Source organism: Filicampus tigris, chromosome 12 (genome assembly GCF_054856515.1).
Source record: "Filicampus tigris isolate MCC_2025a chromosome 12, RoL_Ftig_1.0, whole genome shotgun sequence".
Taxonomy (NCBI): domain Eukaryota; kingdom Metazoa; phylum Chordata; class Actinopteri; order Syngnathiformes; family Syngnathidae; genus Filicampus; species Filicampus tigris.
In genome coordinates this window covers 6,442,804-6,461,641 of record NC_141228.1, presented here as the reverse complement: position 1 = coordinate 6,461,641, position 18,838 = coordinate 6,442,804, and the positions used below count along the sequence as shown (strand labels likewise).

General features: G+C 39.1%; 1 protein-coding gene across 10 annotated transcripts in view; it reads right to left on the bottom strand.

Annotated features, from left to right (window-relative positions):
• LOC147138183 (3',5'-cyclic-AMP phosphodiesterase 4C-like) overlaps positions 1–18,838 on the bottom strand; it is a 102,265-nt gene that overhangs the window by 32,894 nt on the left and 50,533 nt on the right. Inside the window, exon 1 of one of the 10 annotated variants that reach the window (XM_086046478.1) lies at positions 13,571–13,729. The exons of 8 other annotated variants lie outside the window; for them this stretch is intronic. In XM_086046478.1, the coding sequence (XP_085902604.1) occupies positions 13,571–13,647 (77 nt within the window). In that variant the 5' untranslated portion in view covers positions 13,648–13,729. Of the gene's footprint in view, positions 1–3,626; positions 4,208–13,570; positions 13,730–18,838 lie in introns of those variants that run through there. One more of the 10 variants, XM_086046477.1, reaches the window with a different exon arrangement.

Below are 18,838 nucleotides of genomic sequence, written 5' to 3'. Positions count from 1 at the left end.
TCAATCAATATTGACATTTTGATCACAAAAGGATTTGTAATGACAACAGTCAAATCTATTGTACATTTATTTTCAAGTTCAGCTTTGGCACTAACAAAACACTAATAATAATACCAAGACAAAAATGTAGTCAAACAGTCAAAATTATTAGATCATTTTCATTTTTGGGGTGTAAAATTACAAAAGGTTACTGTTTGTTACAAGGGCAAAATGCAGATGTTAAAATAAAAACGTTATGTTGTAAAATGAGTCATTCATTTTGTTAAAAAAAAAAAAAAAAAAAATCGAATCGAAATCGGGAACTGAGAATCGAAAACTGAATCGGATCAGAGCTTGAGGGAATCATTACATCCCTCAAATACATTATGATGATTTGATGAGTAACAACAGTAGAACCACTATTTTCACAAGACAGTGGAACAATTCAAAATGTATAAAACATGTTTTAGGAAGAATGTGCCTCTAAAGTTGCCAAAAGAGGATCATTTATTTTCGCTTTTGCTGGTGATGACCTTTGGCGCCCATCACATTCGCGCGATCTAAATTGTCCACTAAGTTTTGTTATTCACTTAATGGCAGTCCTCAACTTACGTTTTATAATTGTATGACTGTTGTTAATGTATGTCCAAAATGCATAATTACATGTTTGATCCAAACTGTTTGTACAATTTTATGATGACAATAGTATAAGTCTGGAACTTTGATTGATTGCATTTCTATTATTTCTGCTGAAAAAATGGGGAAAATGAAATTCTGACAAATTCCATAAGCAAAACTCAAATATATTACTGATTTTATGCTCACATCTATTTCTGGAACTTTAAGTGGTCCCCAATGTCCTCTTTTTCGAGTTTCCACAATGGTCATTGTGTGCCTGTCTAAATCCAGGCAGGCTATTCGAGGTTATCTCACTTTCTCACTCACTCTCACTTATTTTTCCAGTAGATTTGAAAACGTCGCAGCTCTAGTTAAAAAGAATGCTGGTTGTTGCCCGCAATAAATCTCGTACAATTGACGACTGAGTCCACAGCTGCGACTAACCATCAGTGCCCGGGTCAAGTGGACCTGGCTAAAAGAGCACTAATCTGCGCGCACCAGTGAAATATTGTGCATAAACTATAACATTTACAACCTTACAATGTAAAGTCAAGACATATCTTTTTTTTTTTCATGTTAAACGTGCACAGGGTAGCCAGTGAAAGTCATAAAAGGCAATTATCCTTCCTCCACTCTAGGTTCAAAGTGTTATTACGCACATGTGGTTTATCCATCAGGCCCATACACTGTCTGTGGTCGACTACAATCGTTAGCCTCGTCTCTGCGAAGGCGTTTCACCAACGGGACACACTTTGATCCTCCTCTTTCTCCACACAGGATAAAATTGCTTTTTTTTTTTTTTTTTTTCTCAAAAGGACGACTCTGAAAATAAGTCACACTTCCTTGGTGAATTGGAAGGCAGTGACACATACTGTCTATTTCTTGGCAACAATATGAACTCAGCATTGAAAAAAATGCTTGATAAAATAACTCATATTTATCTGAAAATTTTGGAAATCAACCTTCACCCCCCAAATGCAATTTTAATCTACGTAAGCATAATTGACAAAAAAGAGTGGTATAATAAATACCTAATAAAAAGTAAAAAATACATAATATGCAATAGAAAACTGAATTATATTACAATCCCGATTATTACACTCCATGTTTACAAAATTGGCATAATTGTAAAAAAAAAAAGATTATTAATGTTCATTTATATCCAACGCACTGTTTGTTTACACAGGGAAATCATACTTGAATTTATACATTTGCACCTTTTTTTTTTTTTTTTTTTTTTTTTTTAAATAATAACAAATTTTATAAATTCTGTTTGGTCTAAAAGGAACTTACTTACATTTATTTTTCTTTATATTATTTATGTTAAAACATTTTCTGATGTACCGGTACTAAAAAATAAATGATTGTCTAAATAATCGTGATTTCAATTATTACCATAATAATCAGGATTGATATTTTAATACTGATATGTAATGATGCAGCCCTAATATATCGTCGCTGTCATGAAAAACACTCATCTCCATTTTTTTTCATTTTCTTATTTTTACCTGAATCATGTTTCCGCGTCACAGTAATCTCATTAAAGTAAAAATGAAAAAAGTTACCAAAATTGGAGATAAGAGTTTTTCACAGGACAGCGACGATATGCACTGCTATGTTAAAAGACTAAGAAGAGGCATTGATTCTGCTGATGGAGCGTAATGAGATTTGGTGGAAATGATTATTTCGGGGCGGTGCTTTTGATAAGAGATTTCACGAAAAAAAAAACACGTCTAACTCAGCTTTTCAATTTAATTCATTCACATTTGAACTAGCGTATTCAAGAAAAAAAAAACACCTTCAATTGATCTCGTCTCAACTTCAACCTCTGTGAGAGAAGGAGAATGGGAACTGCTTTGTTTTCCATGTATTCGGGTTTTTTTGGTATGCACAGCTAACATAAATAGCATATCTGCCTCCTGTTGTAGGGAAAGCAAGAAATAACTACAAGTTTCAAATAGGAGTAAACTGTAGCAAATTAACGCTGATTAATGCTAAGAGATTTTGAAGTTTGAGGACAATCTCATCAGACTGAGCATTCCAATGATAGTAATTCACACACGCATCATGCATTTATTCATATTATTATGAATTCAAGATGGAGTTTGATTCTGACAAGTCAGTTGCTGCCTATGCCTTTTCTACAGCCATCTGCTTGAAATGCTGCCAATTCAGGATACGCTTGATTTTTTTTGCTCTGATTTAAAACCGACTGTACGAGTTGCTGGTTCTCGGATCAGAAAAATCGTATAGAAAGCTCAAGCATGTTCTTTCCACACTTTCATGTATTTTTTTTTTTTTCCGGGTAATATTCCAAAAACGGGCATGCTAGGTTCATAAAAGACTCAAAATTGTCCTTTATTGTGCGTGTGAATAGTTTTGTCTATATGTGTGCCGACACTTGGCCAAAAGGCACCTGAGATAAGCTTCAGCTTCACCCATGACCCTAAACAAGATATTTAAGAAATATATTACTGTAAAAATGAAAATATTCAAATTTCCCTAGCAAGCAGGAAAGAAACATGAGACTTATTTAAGGGAATCAAATAACAATGAATTTCACTGAGAGGGCAGTCTAGCATAACTCTTATAGGTTAAGACCAAAACAAAAATTATACAAATTCAATGTAATTGCCATTCAAAACATACAATTTGTGTTTTTGAAATTAGCACCGAAAAACACACTTTTATGGACGTGATGTCCATGTGTCAACTTTGGATTCACGAAAGCACAATTGAATGACTCTCTTAAAAGAAACAGGCCGACTGTAATTATTTAATTCGATGAACACTAAGATTTCAAAGCAGAATCCCCGAGTGAAGGACTTGATCCTATTGTGTGTTATTTATTCACTTTGCAGCTTTCAATGTGTAGCGTTGGCTGATTTATGGGGCAGGATACCGGCAAAAAAACTGGGGTGGGGTGTCCCAAGTTTCACAAATGAACATTTTTTGGGGGGAGAAAAAAAAAAAAGAAGAATTTGACACAGAGTATTGCAATTTGTGCATCGACTCCACATCTTGCCTACCGTCTTCGTTTCTGCACAATATCGATGGGTCTATTGACAGCACACGGTGAACCGCCGATATTCCCATTGCGCATTTTCAAGTAGCGGTCCTGGAACGAGGGGGCCAGATATACACAGTTAGTGGGCAAACTCATGTTTTTAGTGGCTGCTCGGGGGTGTCCTTCCTTTCTTCTTGCTCTCCGCTAATCGCCCCCTTCCTCCTCTCCAGGACACTCCGCTACTCCTCGACTCTTGCGTGCACTTTCCTTTCCCCTCACGCCACACCGGGTTTCCTTTGACGCACGGACAGATGGAGGAAAGCCCTCCTCGGTGTGTTTCAGACGCATGCCTCCAGTCCAAAGCATGAAGAAAGCCAAGGTGGTGCTGGCGTTAAAGAGCCATTTCCTTCGCTCACAGTTTCATGTGGTTCTGAAGACTGAGCGCGAGAGCGAGAGCGAGAGCGAGGCGGCTTGTTTCAAATCCAAAGTGAGCGGAACTCTCTGAGGATACACTCCTCCCTCGCTCTACCCCTCTATGGCTCGTTCTACTTGTCTCCTCCTTCCAGGCGCATGGCCGGTGTGCCGTAAAAAAAAAACAAGAAAAAAAAAAAAAAAAACAGCATATGTATGTACAGAATGTGTATGTGTGACTGAGTGTGTGTTGCAGGGAAAGAGGAGGGTCTGTGGTTGGGCAATCGAGTGCGGTTGTCGGAGCTGCATCACGTGCGGCCGAGCAGTGAGATATGCACATGTGCAGTCGTAGTTTTGCCACAGTCAAAGTTGTTTAATATACACAAGAAGTTGGAAATGTTTTGAGCTACACGTGGTCTGCTGGTTAGCGCGTCTGATTTACAGCTCTCAGATTCCTGGTTTGAATCCTTCCCGTGGGGAGTTTACATGCCCTCAATGTGCTTGCAACGTGAGCTTAACTGAAGACTAAATTATCCATACTGTAGGTGTGAATGTGATTGTTTGTTTTTCCACATATGCCCTGTGATTGGCTGGCCTACAGTCAGCTGGGACGGGCTTCAGCTCACTTATAAATTGTAACCCTAATTCGGACAAGCGCCTTAGAAAACTGATGCATGCATGGAAATGAATCGAGTAAAAATCCCTGACAATGTCTGTACATGCACAGAGTAAAATAGCTGGACTATACAATAACACATATTACACTTTTAACTAGGGATGTAACGATTAATTGGAAATCAAGTTAAAATCGATTCACCCCAATTAATCGATTAATTGATTTGATTAATCGAAAATCGAGTTGCTTAAATTGATCTAGAAAATGATGTCTTGAAACATTTTTTCATTCCAGATGTAGATCAAATTATGATTTTGCGCCAAACATCATTGCGCATTGCGTTTGTGGATGGCTGCAGAACCACATTAGTGCACAGAAACAAGCATGGTGCAATTTTTAAAATATAGAATCGAAAATCGGGAACTGAAAATCGAATCTAATCTGGGCTTGAGTGAATCGTTACATCCCTACCTTTAATAGACTTCACACCGCTCGGACCGGCTCCATCGGAACGGAAGATTTTTTGCATTTTATACAAAACCTGTGATTGTCTATAATGTCATTGATCAGATCTGCCAAATAAGACATTAAGGCAAACACAATCTCGTTCACTCCGGGAATGTACTGTGCCCAAAAGCTTTTTGTAGGGATGCGCGATAACTATCGGACCGATATTCTTGAAAAAAACATGGCGTCACTTAACAGATAACATGTAAATTAGGCCGACATTGAAAGCTGCCTCAAATACACTAACGTTGGTCTGGTTACTGTCACTTTAAGAGTCCAAGGTTCTGCTGCATGACGTAGGAGGTACTATGGCGCCGCTGCGCGCAACTTCAGAAGCAACAGTGAGCCTTTTGTTAACACGGCTCTAGTTTCCCCAGAGCAGTTTATTTGAACCAGGCGCTCAATTGGGCGTGCTGGCGCCCAAATTTCAACATGTGGCGAAAGTCTCCTCGACTCGAAAAAACATATTTTGTTATAAATATTGAAGGTTGGAGTAAAAAATATTTGTGAGTGTATGGGTCCCAGTCACTTGAGTGAGAGCAGCAGCCGAGGCTTCCTCGACGGTCGCCCAGCCTGACGATGGGGAGAGATTTGTCTTAAAATGATTTAAATACATTCCTAATTTTTGAGATCCACAAATGTATGCATGATTTTCATGTGTTTTTCAGATCCACAAACATATCGTCGCTGTGTTGTATAAAACACTTATGTTCATTTTTTCAATTTTCTTATTTTTTACGTGAATGGTGTTTCCGAGTTACAGACATATCGCATTAATGTGAAAATGTTTTTTTCAAAAATTGGACATAAGTGTTTTTCACAGGACAGCAATGATTTGCGCGATTTAAACACGTGTTTTTTAATGTGTGAATATTTATCATGACTTATCATTTGTAAATATTCAATTCTGCGTGTGGATTGTTGAATGTGGGTTTGTAGATCAGCGGGCACGTGCATTTATTTTTGAGACAAACCGTCGCTTCAAGATATTCACACTAAGGCCCGACCGATTAATTGGCCGATTATGGCCATTCAAACATCGAGCAAAACTAACCGGCCAAATGGCTGTTTGCAAATTGTTTTTACCTTTACACACTCTAAACATTTACAGCAGTTGTACAGCAGTAACACTAGCCTCGTTATTTAATACACATGTTTCTATATCATAAACTTGTATTCTTAAATATATATAATGACATTTTACAAGCAGTGAACAATGCGAATAGTGCAAAGAATGTCACCATTTTAGAGACAACCTTAGGTCACAGTTTGTTTAAAAAAAAATAAAATAAAATAAAAACGTTGTGGGTACCGCCAGTGAAAAAAAGAATTCTGCCAGTATAAAAAAAATAATAATAATAATAATTTCCATTTAATTAAGAAGTCCATTCCCGCCAAGGAAAAAAAATAAATAAATAAAAAGGAGAAGCCCTATTTCCGCCAGTGGATTTTTTTTTTTTTTTTCTCGCAGAAGCCCCTTTCCACCAGTGGAGGATAAAAAAGGAGAGGGGGGGGGGGTCTTAATTGTACTATGTCCGTTAATAATGTTTGATATAGACGGCATCTGAAGAGACCGTAGGTATACCCACCAACCCTTTGCTTCAACGTCATGGGCTATATCACATAAAGGCCGATAAAACCACAACTCACACCATTTTAACACACGTTGTCAAATACGAGTATACATTAATACCTTCATAAAGTAAACTTTTGCATGCCCTTTGAGTGTGACTTTCTGTAGTCTGCAAGTTAAAAAAAAAAGAATTTTAAAACGTTTTTTTTTTATTTTTACTGACGGGAATGGGCTTCCATACTAACGTGTCTGTATGTTGACTATTTCTCAGTATTTTTTAAGGATTTTTTTTTTTTTTTTTCAGTTTAAAAGAATTGTTCTCCCCATTGCAATTCAATGGTATGGCTTTTAATTTGGACTATTCAAGTTTTTACAAGCTCATTAGGATTTGTTTCGCACTCATCTTCCCGCGGCGGCTGGCGGAACCTGATACGGCACAATTGTGCTGTCCGCTGACCTAGCTGCTGCGCCGCTCAGCCCTGCCAGTTGCCCGGTTTTTAATGCATTTTACACTCTTCATTGGGGGCCAGCGGGGTCGGGCCGAGGTGTCTGCACTGCTTGGCTCTCTACCCCTATCCTGTCCTCTCCATCCTGTCCTATTATTGGTTAGTTGTTAAGAACACAAATCCTATGTCAGCTTATACTGTAGATGTCACACACCTTTTGTACCCTGCGTTTATTCATGTTCATTTGTTGTTAAATAATCTGAGTCTACCTCCTTTAGTGTGCTACAAGAGAGGATAACTGCACTGCTGCTGTAATAGTTGCTGCACAGGGATGAATGGACTTGCTGGACCTGATATGTCATCAACTCATGGACAAATATTTGTCTTTTGAGACATGGGGCAAGGGGCTGACGCAGAAGTGTTGGCAGGCACATCGGACAGAAAAATGGGTCAAGTGGGGAGGGACCCTGAAAAACCTCAAACAACCGTTCAAATGTTACTGGAAACCCTTATGAGGGTAATGGAAGTTACTGACGTACAATGAACTTTGGTGCAGAACAACTATCAAACATGTTACTATAATCAAATATCATTATAAATGTTTCTAGTGACGGGGTTCTGACTGTTATAAATATCACCTTAGGTTGCTATTGGCTGATTTTTACTCCATTTGAGCAAATTTGGAACATCCAAACTATGAGAACTTTTGTCACTTAGCTTTTTTCTGAGGCTGAGTACCAGATACTAACCTGGAAAAATTCAGATACATAGGAATATACAAAATTTTATGCCTCTCTGGATATTCTCTCTCAATACTGGATGCAACAAAAGTGACTCATTTCTTCACACAAATGAAATAACCCCTCTGCTAAACTTTGATCATGAATTATCCCTGACCTCTTTGTTGAGAAAATTGTGTAATATATTGAATCTCACAACCCAAACATATGTTATTCAATAATATGTTCCCAGCAGGCCCACTAACTGAAACACTGCATTCTGATTAATTTTGCATTCGTGCAATATGAATTAAGCAGCAAAAAGCACTCATTTTTAGCCATCTCCGGGGGCGGCCATTTTGTCTTCTGTCGACTGAAAATGACATCACAACTGCTTACGGCTGACCTCTTTTCTGAATCTGAGCCGTGATTGGTCGTTGTGAGCAGTTGTGATGTCATTTTCAGTCGACAGAAGACAAAATGGCCGCCCCCGGTGATGGCTAAAAATGAGTGGATTAACACTTATTTCACAAACGCAATATTTATCAGAATGCTGTGTTTCAACTAGTGTTGGAAAACATGTTTGGGTTGATTTCCGCCTTAAACCAGGCATTCTCAAGTAAACGCTAAAGAGGACCAGTTCAGAAAGTGTATTGTCTTCAATCAGTATACCCAAAACACTAAAAAAACATTTGGATTAAAAGTAACGCAATTTTGGGTCAAAAACAGGCTGATCCACGAATTGGGTCCATTTTTCTTGTGTTGTTTTATTCAAAACAGCCCAGTTTTTGGGGTTGTTATTGTACAAAATTACCCATTTTGGGGGGTGTTTTCTGCAAAAACAACCCAGCAGGTTGGCTCAAATTGAACCAAATTGTGGATCAGTCCATTTTGACCCAAAATGGTGTTATTTTTACCACAAATGTTTTAAGAGTGTACTTTTTCTCCAACCTGATCCATCAAATAAAATAATTCATCCATCCATTTTCAATTGCACTCATCATTACAGTACAGTCGCGGGTGACCTTTAGCCTATCCCAGCTGACTTTGACCGACAGGCAGGGAGCCAGTGACTCACTCACTTTCACACCTATGGACAATTTAGAGCTTTCAACTAACCTAACATTTTTGGAATGTGCGTGGAAACCGGAATACCGACCAACGGAAGCACAGGGAGAACACGCAAACGCCACACAGGAAAGCAAGTGTCAAGATTCAAACCCTCAAACTCGGTACGGTGAGGCAGACATGCTAACCACTAGTTTGCCGTGCTGCCTGCCAAAATAAAATTGCACTGTATATAATTTAGTTCAAAATCGCCCTGCGAGATTACACAAGAAATACCAAACCAAAGGCACCTCCTATTCCTCCCACTCGTGGCCACTTCCCTCCTTGTGCAAAGCGCTTGTGAAACACGCTGGAGCTCGAAACAGATGCTGGGATGGATGCTCGATGAGAATGAGGCGTTTGTGAGGCCACCGTGTAACTGAATCCAGCCGCCAAATGGCTTCTGCAGCCCAGCTGGCTGATGGCTCCTATGACAACATTAACTCGGCTAATGAGAAGAAGCTGTGACGGGCAAGTATGATTTATGGGCAAGTGCGTGTTCTGTGTAGGTGTTAGCGTCTGCTTCATAAAATTCCACTGTTGTGAATATTGAAAAGGCTATTTTCATATTTCATGTTTTATTGAAGTAGAAACATTTGTCTATTTATTTAGAAATCAGTACAGAGCACCCTTTTCCCAACATAAAAAAAAAGAGTAAACTTTGCGTCTTGACACCAGGCTTTAGACTTCAAAAGTCCAGTGGCATTGTTTATAGAACAACAGATCATGTCCATGTTTTACCACAGCATAATCAATGTCTGAGGATGCATTATTATGCTTTGTATAGTATTTTCCGCTTTGTAATAAAACGCGCAAGCATGCAGACAACAAGACTGAATAATTTATAATGAATAGCCATGGCTTCAAGACACTGTAAATGTGAATGCACAGAAATACAAGAAGCAGTTTGAATTGAAGCCATGAGCATTTATTTTATATTTCATTTTTTTCCCTATGCATACTATATCTTTTTTTTTTTTTTTCAAATAAGTGCATTTAAATGAAACGTTACTATAAATACAGAACAGTGTTGCACAAGGTGGCATGAGGTGAAAGTAACCGTCACGACAACAACAAAGGTAGTGAGTGTTTTGTTTGCCACCTAGTGGAGAAACTGAGTTATGGCATTTGGCATTGTAGTGTTACCGGTGCCGGACTGTACACAATAGACCACACCAGACACCTTAAGATCATTTGCATAGCATAATGATATCCAACACAAGAGCGCAATCAAAAATCCCAGTCATGGAGGTATGAATAATGTGTTTTTGATTATGGTTGTAGTTTACAGCAGTATAGAAGTCACAGTTTGCAGCACATTGGGCTGCGTTTCTATGTATGAAAAGTGCTATATAAATAAAATTTTATTTGATTTGAGAAGTGCACAGCATTATAATGAGTGCTGTGTCTAATATATGTGATACTTAACTTAGTTACAAGAAACAGTCAAATATTACAAACAGCTGTCAATGACAAGCAGTATAGTTCTACAGAAGCTGCAAACTACGACCACAATAATAAACATGCAGTATGGTTACATTAATACAGATTTGACAGCATTAATTAAAAATGCGCATTTTTATCTAAGAGGTAGAATATTTGATACAGTTCATGCATTGCATATATTATTTTGTTCAAGTGGTCACAATATTGTTTTTAAGTATCTGCCTTTGCTTTAGCAAGATAAGACACATTTATCAAGACAAGGAAATCTAATGAAATATAATATGCATTATCTTAAAAAGTGTACAAATAATAATACTAATAATTTCTATTCTTCGCAGAAGACAAGTTCATTATTTTGCTTTGTGGAAATAAGGCGTCATACTTGAGTATTAATTCCAAATATTTAACATTTAATACATATTTCAATATTTATTATGAGTCAACATCAACATTCAATGTGAATGTAGCCATGAACTTTTTGAGTCATTAAGAATTGGTTCCAATAGTCAAGATGCTGCTTTAGTTATTTCCTCCTTCACAAATGAGGATTCACCCATTATCACATACCTCCTTTAAAACCTCCAGGCCAAGTATTGTCTTGTCTGTTCTACTTTGTTGGAGTGTGGTTTCAATGTTTGTCTACTTATACATTGTAAACCTCAACATGAACTGACTTACCAGCAGATGTCGCTCTAAACCAAGATTAGCGATCGAAACGTATGACATTCTACTGACATCCAAACTGAACTAGTTTTTGATTACAGGACGCGATTCACGTTGCATACTTGCACTTGATGAGTGATACTTACTGAATCCCGTATGCTATTTCACAGATATGCCACCATTCATTAAAAACAAAACACATCCACAAAAGAGATAAATATTTGGCATTGTGCAGCATTCCATATCTGGCATAATTAATATGCATTTGGGAATGGTGACAGCTACGTGCGCTCAAGTGCGTGTGTATATATGAGAAACAAGAAACACATGGTCACATTCACGTGGAATGAGCAGCCAGGCAGGCGGGGCTGATGAACTATTCCAAGCATTGAGGGTTTATTTTGGGGGCCTGTTGTATTATTGTTTCCCCCTTTACCACTCTTGCTCCGGGTAGTGCTGGCTGCTGGGTCAGAGTCACTTACTGAGAGTGCACTGGACAATATACAGAACTAAGACAGGACTGATTCACAGGATTATAAACAAGTTAAAAAGGGAGGTCAACTAAAACATTTTTTTTTTACAGAATATGTTCCATGCAGACCCACTAGTCTAAACATGGCATTCTGATTAATATTGCCTTTGTGGAATATGAGAAATACACCCGTTTTTAGCTAGCTCAGCGGGCGGCCATTTTGTCACTTCTGTCGACTAAAGAGGACATCGAAGTTGCTCAGGGCTCAGATAATGCCATGTCATGCCAGCTTCAGAAAACAGGCGAGCAGTGATTGGTTGTTATCTGAGCAACTTTGATGTCATCTTCAGTCGACAAAAGTGACAAAATGGCCACCCCCTGAGATGGCTAAAAGTGGGTGCATTTTGCTGCTTACCGGTAATTTATATTCCACAAACACAATATTAATCAGAATGAATATTCTGTACACCCGAGAGTGGTCGCCAGCCAATTACAGGGCGCGTATAGACAAACAATTGTTCACACTCACACCTAAGGACAATTTTGAGTCTTCAGTGAACTTGGCATTCACATTTTCGGAATGAGGAAAGAAGTCAAGAGTAGCCAGAGCAGCTACAAATTCCACACAGAAAGCCCAGATTCAAACCCAGGACCTCAGAACAGTGACGCGGATGTGCTAACCACTAGTAGACAGTGCCTCTGAGGTCATTTTTAATCTCGCTTGAGTAAGAAAGACTCTCCAAAAAAATAAACTTCCTCAATTTCATTCCGATGGTAGTAACGCATCGATTTCACACACGGTGAAATACAACTGCAGACTGTTCTCCTTTGACAAATAAAATGCCATAGTATACAACTTATGTAAATGATTGCCGCCATTGCTTTTAGCATATGTTTGTGGTCAAGCTTGGATGTGTGCAGCAGCTGACCCGGCAGTCCGGCAGAAAGCTGAATAATCCCAGCCCGGCCTGACTGGGAATAGAAACCGACGCGAACACGCAACACAGACGTGACCGCATGTAAACACACAGACTACGGGGCCATACAGAATGGTGCATGTGCTTATGTTTCAGCAGCATGTATGTCCCTAAAGAGTTATGACTTGAGCAATAAAGGACAGCCACCATTCATCAATAGCCTCCGTACAGAGTCTAATAAAACGGATCCGACAGACTGACTGGCGACATGGTTCCAATCTTAAACACATGCACAGGGAAATGCTTTGGCGACAAATCCAACAGTCTTGCAATGTAAACCTACTTTGTATTCATTCAACTTTGTTTAAAATGCTTGAGTGCAACTATTTCCACATGGTGGAACACTTATTGCAGTGCAATTAGTTTAGGCAGTAACACTTGCACTATATTTCATAGCACCACATTTGTCAAAACAAGACTGCAAAACGTCCGAGCAAAACAGGAACTCTCTTACTGAAACATCAGACAGTGACAACAACATAATACATCTCAGGAATGACTGCAAATCACCCGCCACATTAAACTCATTTTTGAACATTATTTTCAAAACGTAACTCACAATCCATAAAGCTAAGAGCATTACGAAAGTCCCCGAGGCAAACCTTTGCCGCACCCGTCAATTAGAATACTTCAGTTTGACGACACACTACTTATCCTTCCTTCTTGAACAATGTGAGTTATGTTCATGTTAACTCCCATGTGGGAATTTCAACAACACTCTAAAAACAGCCGGGTCAAATATAATTAGTTGTGTCAGCCCATTTTGGGTTATGTTGCACCCAATTGTTTTGTCAAATGAAGGAACAATAAGTGAAAGTTAATTCAAATCCAAGTATCTCCAAAAAGGGGGTTAAAGAAATGTGGATTAAATGTGCCGGTGTTTCTTGAATGACTTCATTCACACGATGCACCATTGGCAGTGTCAAATAGCTAGCAAACATTGTTGCCCTCGTGTTTTACTATCAATCAGTGAATCATCTTTCTCGGCAAACACGCTCTCTGAATAAGACAACAAAAAAGAAAACCTACCCCAAGCACGAATGCCGTCGACCATGTCCAAAACCTGCGGGCACCCCTTTCCTTGCCAATCGAGAGTCTTTGTTCATCGTCCCACTCAACCCTTAAATCACACTCTCGGCCGCAATGACAGTAAAATGTACATCTGAACCAAGCCTCTTGTGAAAATTCTTGAACTCGTGTTGTTACTTTCATTGATGAACCAGTGGATGGGTGTGGACCGAATCCATGAGTAGTGTTTTTTTTTTTTTTTTTTTGTCCGCCAACCCAAACAGGTGAGAGACAAAAAAAAAAAAAAAAAAAGTAATGCAAGCAGATGCAAGATCTGATTAATCCTCAGGGCATCAGGATGCAAGGAAAAAAAAATGCAGAAGAATGCTGAACAGATGATCCAGTGAAACAAGCCAGGACAAGACGGGCTGGAGCGCAAATGTCAAATTTGTTTTCCAAAGGGAAGTCACAAAATATTTTTTCTCGCCTTCACTCAAAGCTTGTGAGTTCGTGTTTAGCAGCCATTGCCGTAGCAAGTTTACGGCTGTAAACAAAAACAAAAAAAAACAGACCAAAAATATGTCATTTGAAAAAATAAAATAAAAAGGAAAAATTGCTTTTTTCATGCAATTTGCTCTTTAGGTTTCTTGCGAAAGAGGAAGGTTTCAGTTGCTCTCGCAGGCTAATGTCCACATGGGTTAACCTCTTGGTCCAGCAATGCGCTTGGACAGTCCCCTCGGTTTGCTGTGGCGGACTGCCCACGGAGTCATCAGGGGCTGTCAACGAGTCGGGATCTTTACAGGGTATCCAGTACCACGGCAAACACGCCAACCCTCAATGACTTGGCATCAAGTTACAGGGGATTATCTTTTAAGCTGCACTTTGCGATGACTAAAATGCCACAACACCGACCGACCTAAAGACTGTGAGAGTGGTGAACATTTGAAGACTTACAACACGCCAGCCTTTTGATAGTAACCAGCAACAATGAGGGTGTTTCACCTTGGCACATGGAGATTCGACTCAACGTTACATCCGGAGGGTGTTTTTATCTCGGGTGGCGAGTAACAGAGTGCTGGCTCAGCCCAGTTCTTGTTGAGACATGCAATCGAAAGGAAGTCCAAACTGAAATGAAATGCTACTGCAAGTGTTGATCAATACTATTGCATGGGACGAAATGATAAGCATCAAGATATGCAATAGAAGCTCTTGTCGAAAATTAATCATCAAAACACATTTACACAAAATATTACAGTGTACCAGGGAATACCATGAACCAGAAAATGAATTGGGGAAAGTCATTTTGAAAATAGTCTTGGAGTTAAAATAATCTATACTTTAATTGACAAGCTGCACTCAGTTCTAAAACCTTTTATGAGATTAATACTAGAGATAGACCGATATGTTTTATTTCGGGGCCAATACCGATACCGATTATTAGCAGTCAGTGAGGCAGATAACGATATTCATTTTCAGTAAAACAGGAAAATATTGGTGTAAAAACATAAAAAAAGAAATTAAAGCTCTTAATTTTGTTTAAGCGTGTTTAAGCATGTGTTTATTGAACTTTTTTTTTTTCCAGATTTGCATAATGTTGACTTTACTTATTATTATACATTTTTGACAATATTCATTTTTGTTGTAAAATTCTAAACAAGTTCAGGGAGCTCCCAAGGTCATCAGCATGTCTTATAAAGTTAAATGAAAACGTAAACAATAGCTCCCTATATTTTCTACAGCAAATAAAGTTCTCCAAAATGTCAAAATGACAAAAATGTGACAATTTACCTTCTTTGTTTTGATTTCAAACAAAACCAAAAAGGTGCAGAATGTTTCCAGGGTCAGTGCAATCTTGTATAAAGTTTACATAAATAGTTCCTTGAAGTGAACATAATTTTAGATAGATTTATTATCGGCCATCTCATGTTTAAAAAAAGTCCGATACCGATAATCGTCAAAATGCCGAATATCGGCGCCGATAATTGGCCTGGCCGATAATCTGTCCATCACTAATTAATACTGAACTAGAAGTCTTACATCAACATAATCACTTTGTGTTTATTTAACAATATGCTAAGTCGTGCCAGCTCAAAGTCAATGTATTTTCTTTTACAACACTGTAAGAGGTAGGATATATTTCATTGATATTGATCATCAAACTCATCATTTAAAGAGGAAGTCAGCCCCAAATGTTTCTTGACAATATTATGTTCTATGTAGCCCCACTAGTCTAAACACGGCATTCTGATTAATATTGCATTTGAGGAATACCGTTTTTAGACTATAGTGAAGGTAAATGGAACATATTCTTGTCAAGGAAATGTTTGAGTTGGCTTCCAATTTAAAACGAAATATTATCTACATTATTTTACATACAGTATTTATTCATTCCTATTATATCAGATCAACCTAAGCGTTTTGTTGTGTTTAACAAAACACCAACGTGGGACCAGTTGGCATACGGTGTTCCCTCAACACTTCGTGGTTGAGTTATTGCGGCATCACTCTATCCCACATTTTCATTTGTGACTATAACTCTATTTATTGCGGTTTTACCTCACTATTTGGTGGCTTTTCTTGCTATTTTTCTTCCTCCTAAATCGGACCAGTCAAGAAATGTTGATTTTTAGAAAAAAATGCTTTGTTGCCACCTTGTGGCACTATAGGGAATTACAAACCTTTTTGTGTGGGCGCCAATCACTCACAGATTTTCACTCAGAGTCTCGAGAAACTGGAGTTCCCTACCCCTGACCCACAGATAGCGTTTTTTTTCTTTTTTTTCTTTTACTAGAGTATGCATTTATGTGGCGCTGTTACATCTAAAAATTAGGCACAAAAAGACAGCCTTTCTGAAAAATATAAATAGCCAAAGAAAATTCTACTATCAAATGAACGCGAGAGACAAAGATAGAAATGGAATACAAAGACACACTTCGCATCTTCTCAACTCATTAACGTTTCACACAGTTGATGAGAATCAGTCAAAGCCAGTGCAGCGAGCGACGTAAACACACGGATGCTGGTACAGCCAACAAACTGCTTACTTGGGGGTGAGCACACAGCATTATACATCCCGAATGAAATTTGACAATTGATTGTCTTCTTGAATTCAGACTAAAACTTGGACAGGTGAGAACATCAAATGCAAATTCATTTTGATGATAACTGAATTGTTTGGAGACCTTCTTTCGCTTAAAATTGACCAAATCCGGTCCAATTGCAGCCCCTCAGCATTAAATCTTCTCATATTTCTGGAGCCCTCCATGAAACAAGACTGAGTGATTATGTTTGTTTAATCAAAATAAGACATTTGCAAACATCTGCTTCTTGGAAAACCAAGAAATGAATCATATCAATGAATGTCTGTTTGCAATAATGTCCTCTGTTGGAATAAAAGGATGGAAATTTAAAACATCTTTTTAAATCCCATTCTTCGATTAAAATAATAGACGGAGGAATTGATTACTAAATATAATCGTTTGAGGCAGGCAGCCCAAGTATTTCCTGATTCACTATGCCCGTTCAAGGAGGATTCCTTTAACAGCTCATTTACGCTTGTAATCTTCATACAAGCCCAAAAACATTTTTTACTGCGAGTATGCAGAACATCAACTATAGAAACCTTTGACAAGGTCGGCTTTTCACAAGTTAGCTGACCAGAAAGACACAGTAGTTGGCCCAGATGGAAAACAACTTGTTAAGACACTGTAACCTTCCCTTTATCTACAAACCGCCAAGGTCTACCGAGATGACTCTTACAAAAGCACAATTCCAAAATATTCCTCCCCCTGCCCTTTTTTTCCAAGCACAAAGCGAAGACAAATATTTTGACTGTGTAGTTTGTGAACATTTTATCCGATAGGATATTTGGGCAAAACCTCCAAAAAGTTGATGACATTCATCCCAATAAGATGTTTTGATGACAATACCTGGGAGTGTGTGCCAATGTAAAGCGTCTTTGCAAGGCAATGCCCCGGTTGACCAAGAGCTTGCGGAATATCAGAGGAGAGCTGCGAGGAGAGTCACCGGGTGACATCCTTGGCGATCCGCAAGGCGAGGCAGATGTGGAACGCGGCTTCACTTTGCCCGTCTGAGTGCTGCTGAGTGACAAGGAGCAACTAACCCGGAGGGCCTCACTCATCTCGTCGTACGACTTCAACCTCTCACGTTGAGCTCTCGTACAACATTTCTCATGTTAACGCGCGGATCAGGTAGTCCACCGGCAAAAGGCAACTCAAGCGTGATGCACTTCATGTATGCACGCTCGGTTATGGGGCGATGAGAAGGAAGGAGGAGAAGAGAGGAGACGAATCCTCCTCCTGCTATCTCTGTTTACAAGGCGCCGAGAACCTGCCTAAATATGGACAAGACTCCATTTCTGAGACTCATACCACAGGTACCACTTCCTGCAGAAGTAAACTAGCAGCGGCAGTTCACATCTGTTTCCTCCTTCAACGCATCAGGAGGTGGACAAATACCAGGAGCTGTTTTGTGTCAACGGGCAGCAGTTGAGGTCGACATTTTCAACGTGATGGTCAGTGGGCCCCTCTGTCTAAAAACAGAGTCAGCTTTAGATAAAAGATAACAAGAAGCCTGAAACTGTCATCTCCGCTTGTACTTCTTTCGCATGGGGGAAACTCTTTCCCAGGGACCAACGTGAGTTCCTCTTTGACCCGCGTCACTCAGTGCTGAAAGTCAGCCAAGATCAACTGAAATGTTAATATTGTTTATCTAGAACGGACCGGATATAAATGCTAACCTAACTCTAACAATCACACAGAATGGACAACAAAGTGCCCCATTAAATGTATTCACAAAAAAAAAAAAAAAAAGCGCTTGATTAAAATTCAAATTCATTCATACCACCACAATGACATTGTAATAAAAATATGCACGTCAAAAGTTCAAAATGCCCTGTGTGTGTCATTACATTTATCAGGAAGTGGGGGTGGTGGTCACGGTTACAAACATATTAACATGAAATGTGACCAGTAGATGGTGATCCCCGACTAGGGTTGGGCACCGAGAACCGGGAATCGAGTGGAACCGGGTCCATCTTTCCGGTTCTCCCGGAACCGTTCAGATTTTAGTTCAGAGGTCGTGGGTTCGATCCCGGCTCCGGCCTCCCTGTGTGGAGTTTGCATGTTCTCCCCGTGCCTGCGTGGGTTTTCTCCCACATTCCAAAACATGCATAGTAAGTTGAAAGTTCTCTAAATTGCCCCTAGGTGTGATTGTGAGTGCGGATGTTTGTCTCTGTGTGCCCTGCGATTGGCTGGCAACCAATTCAGG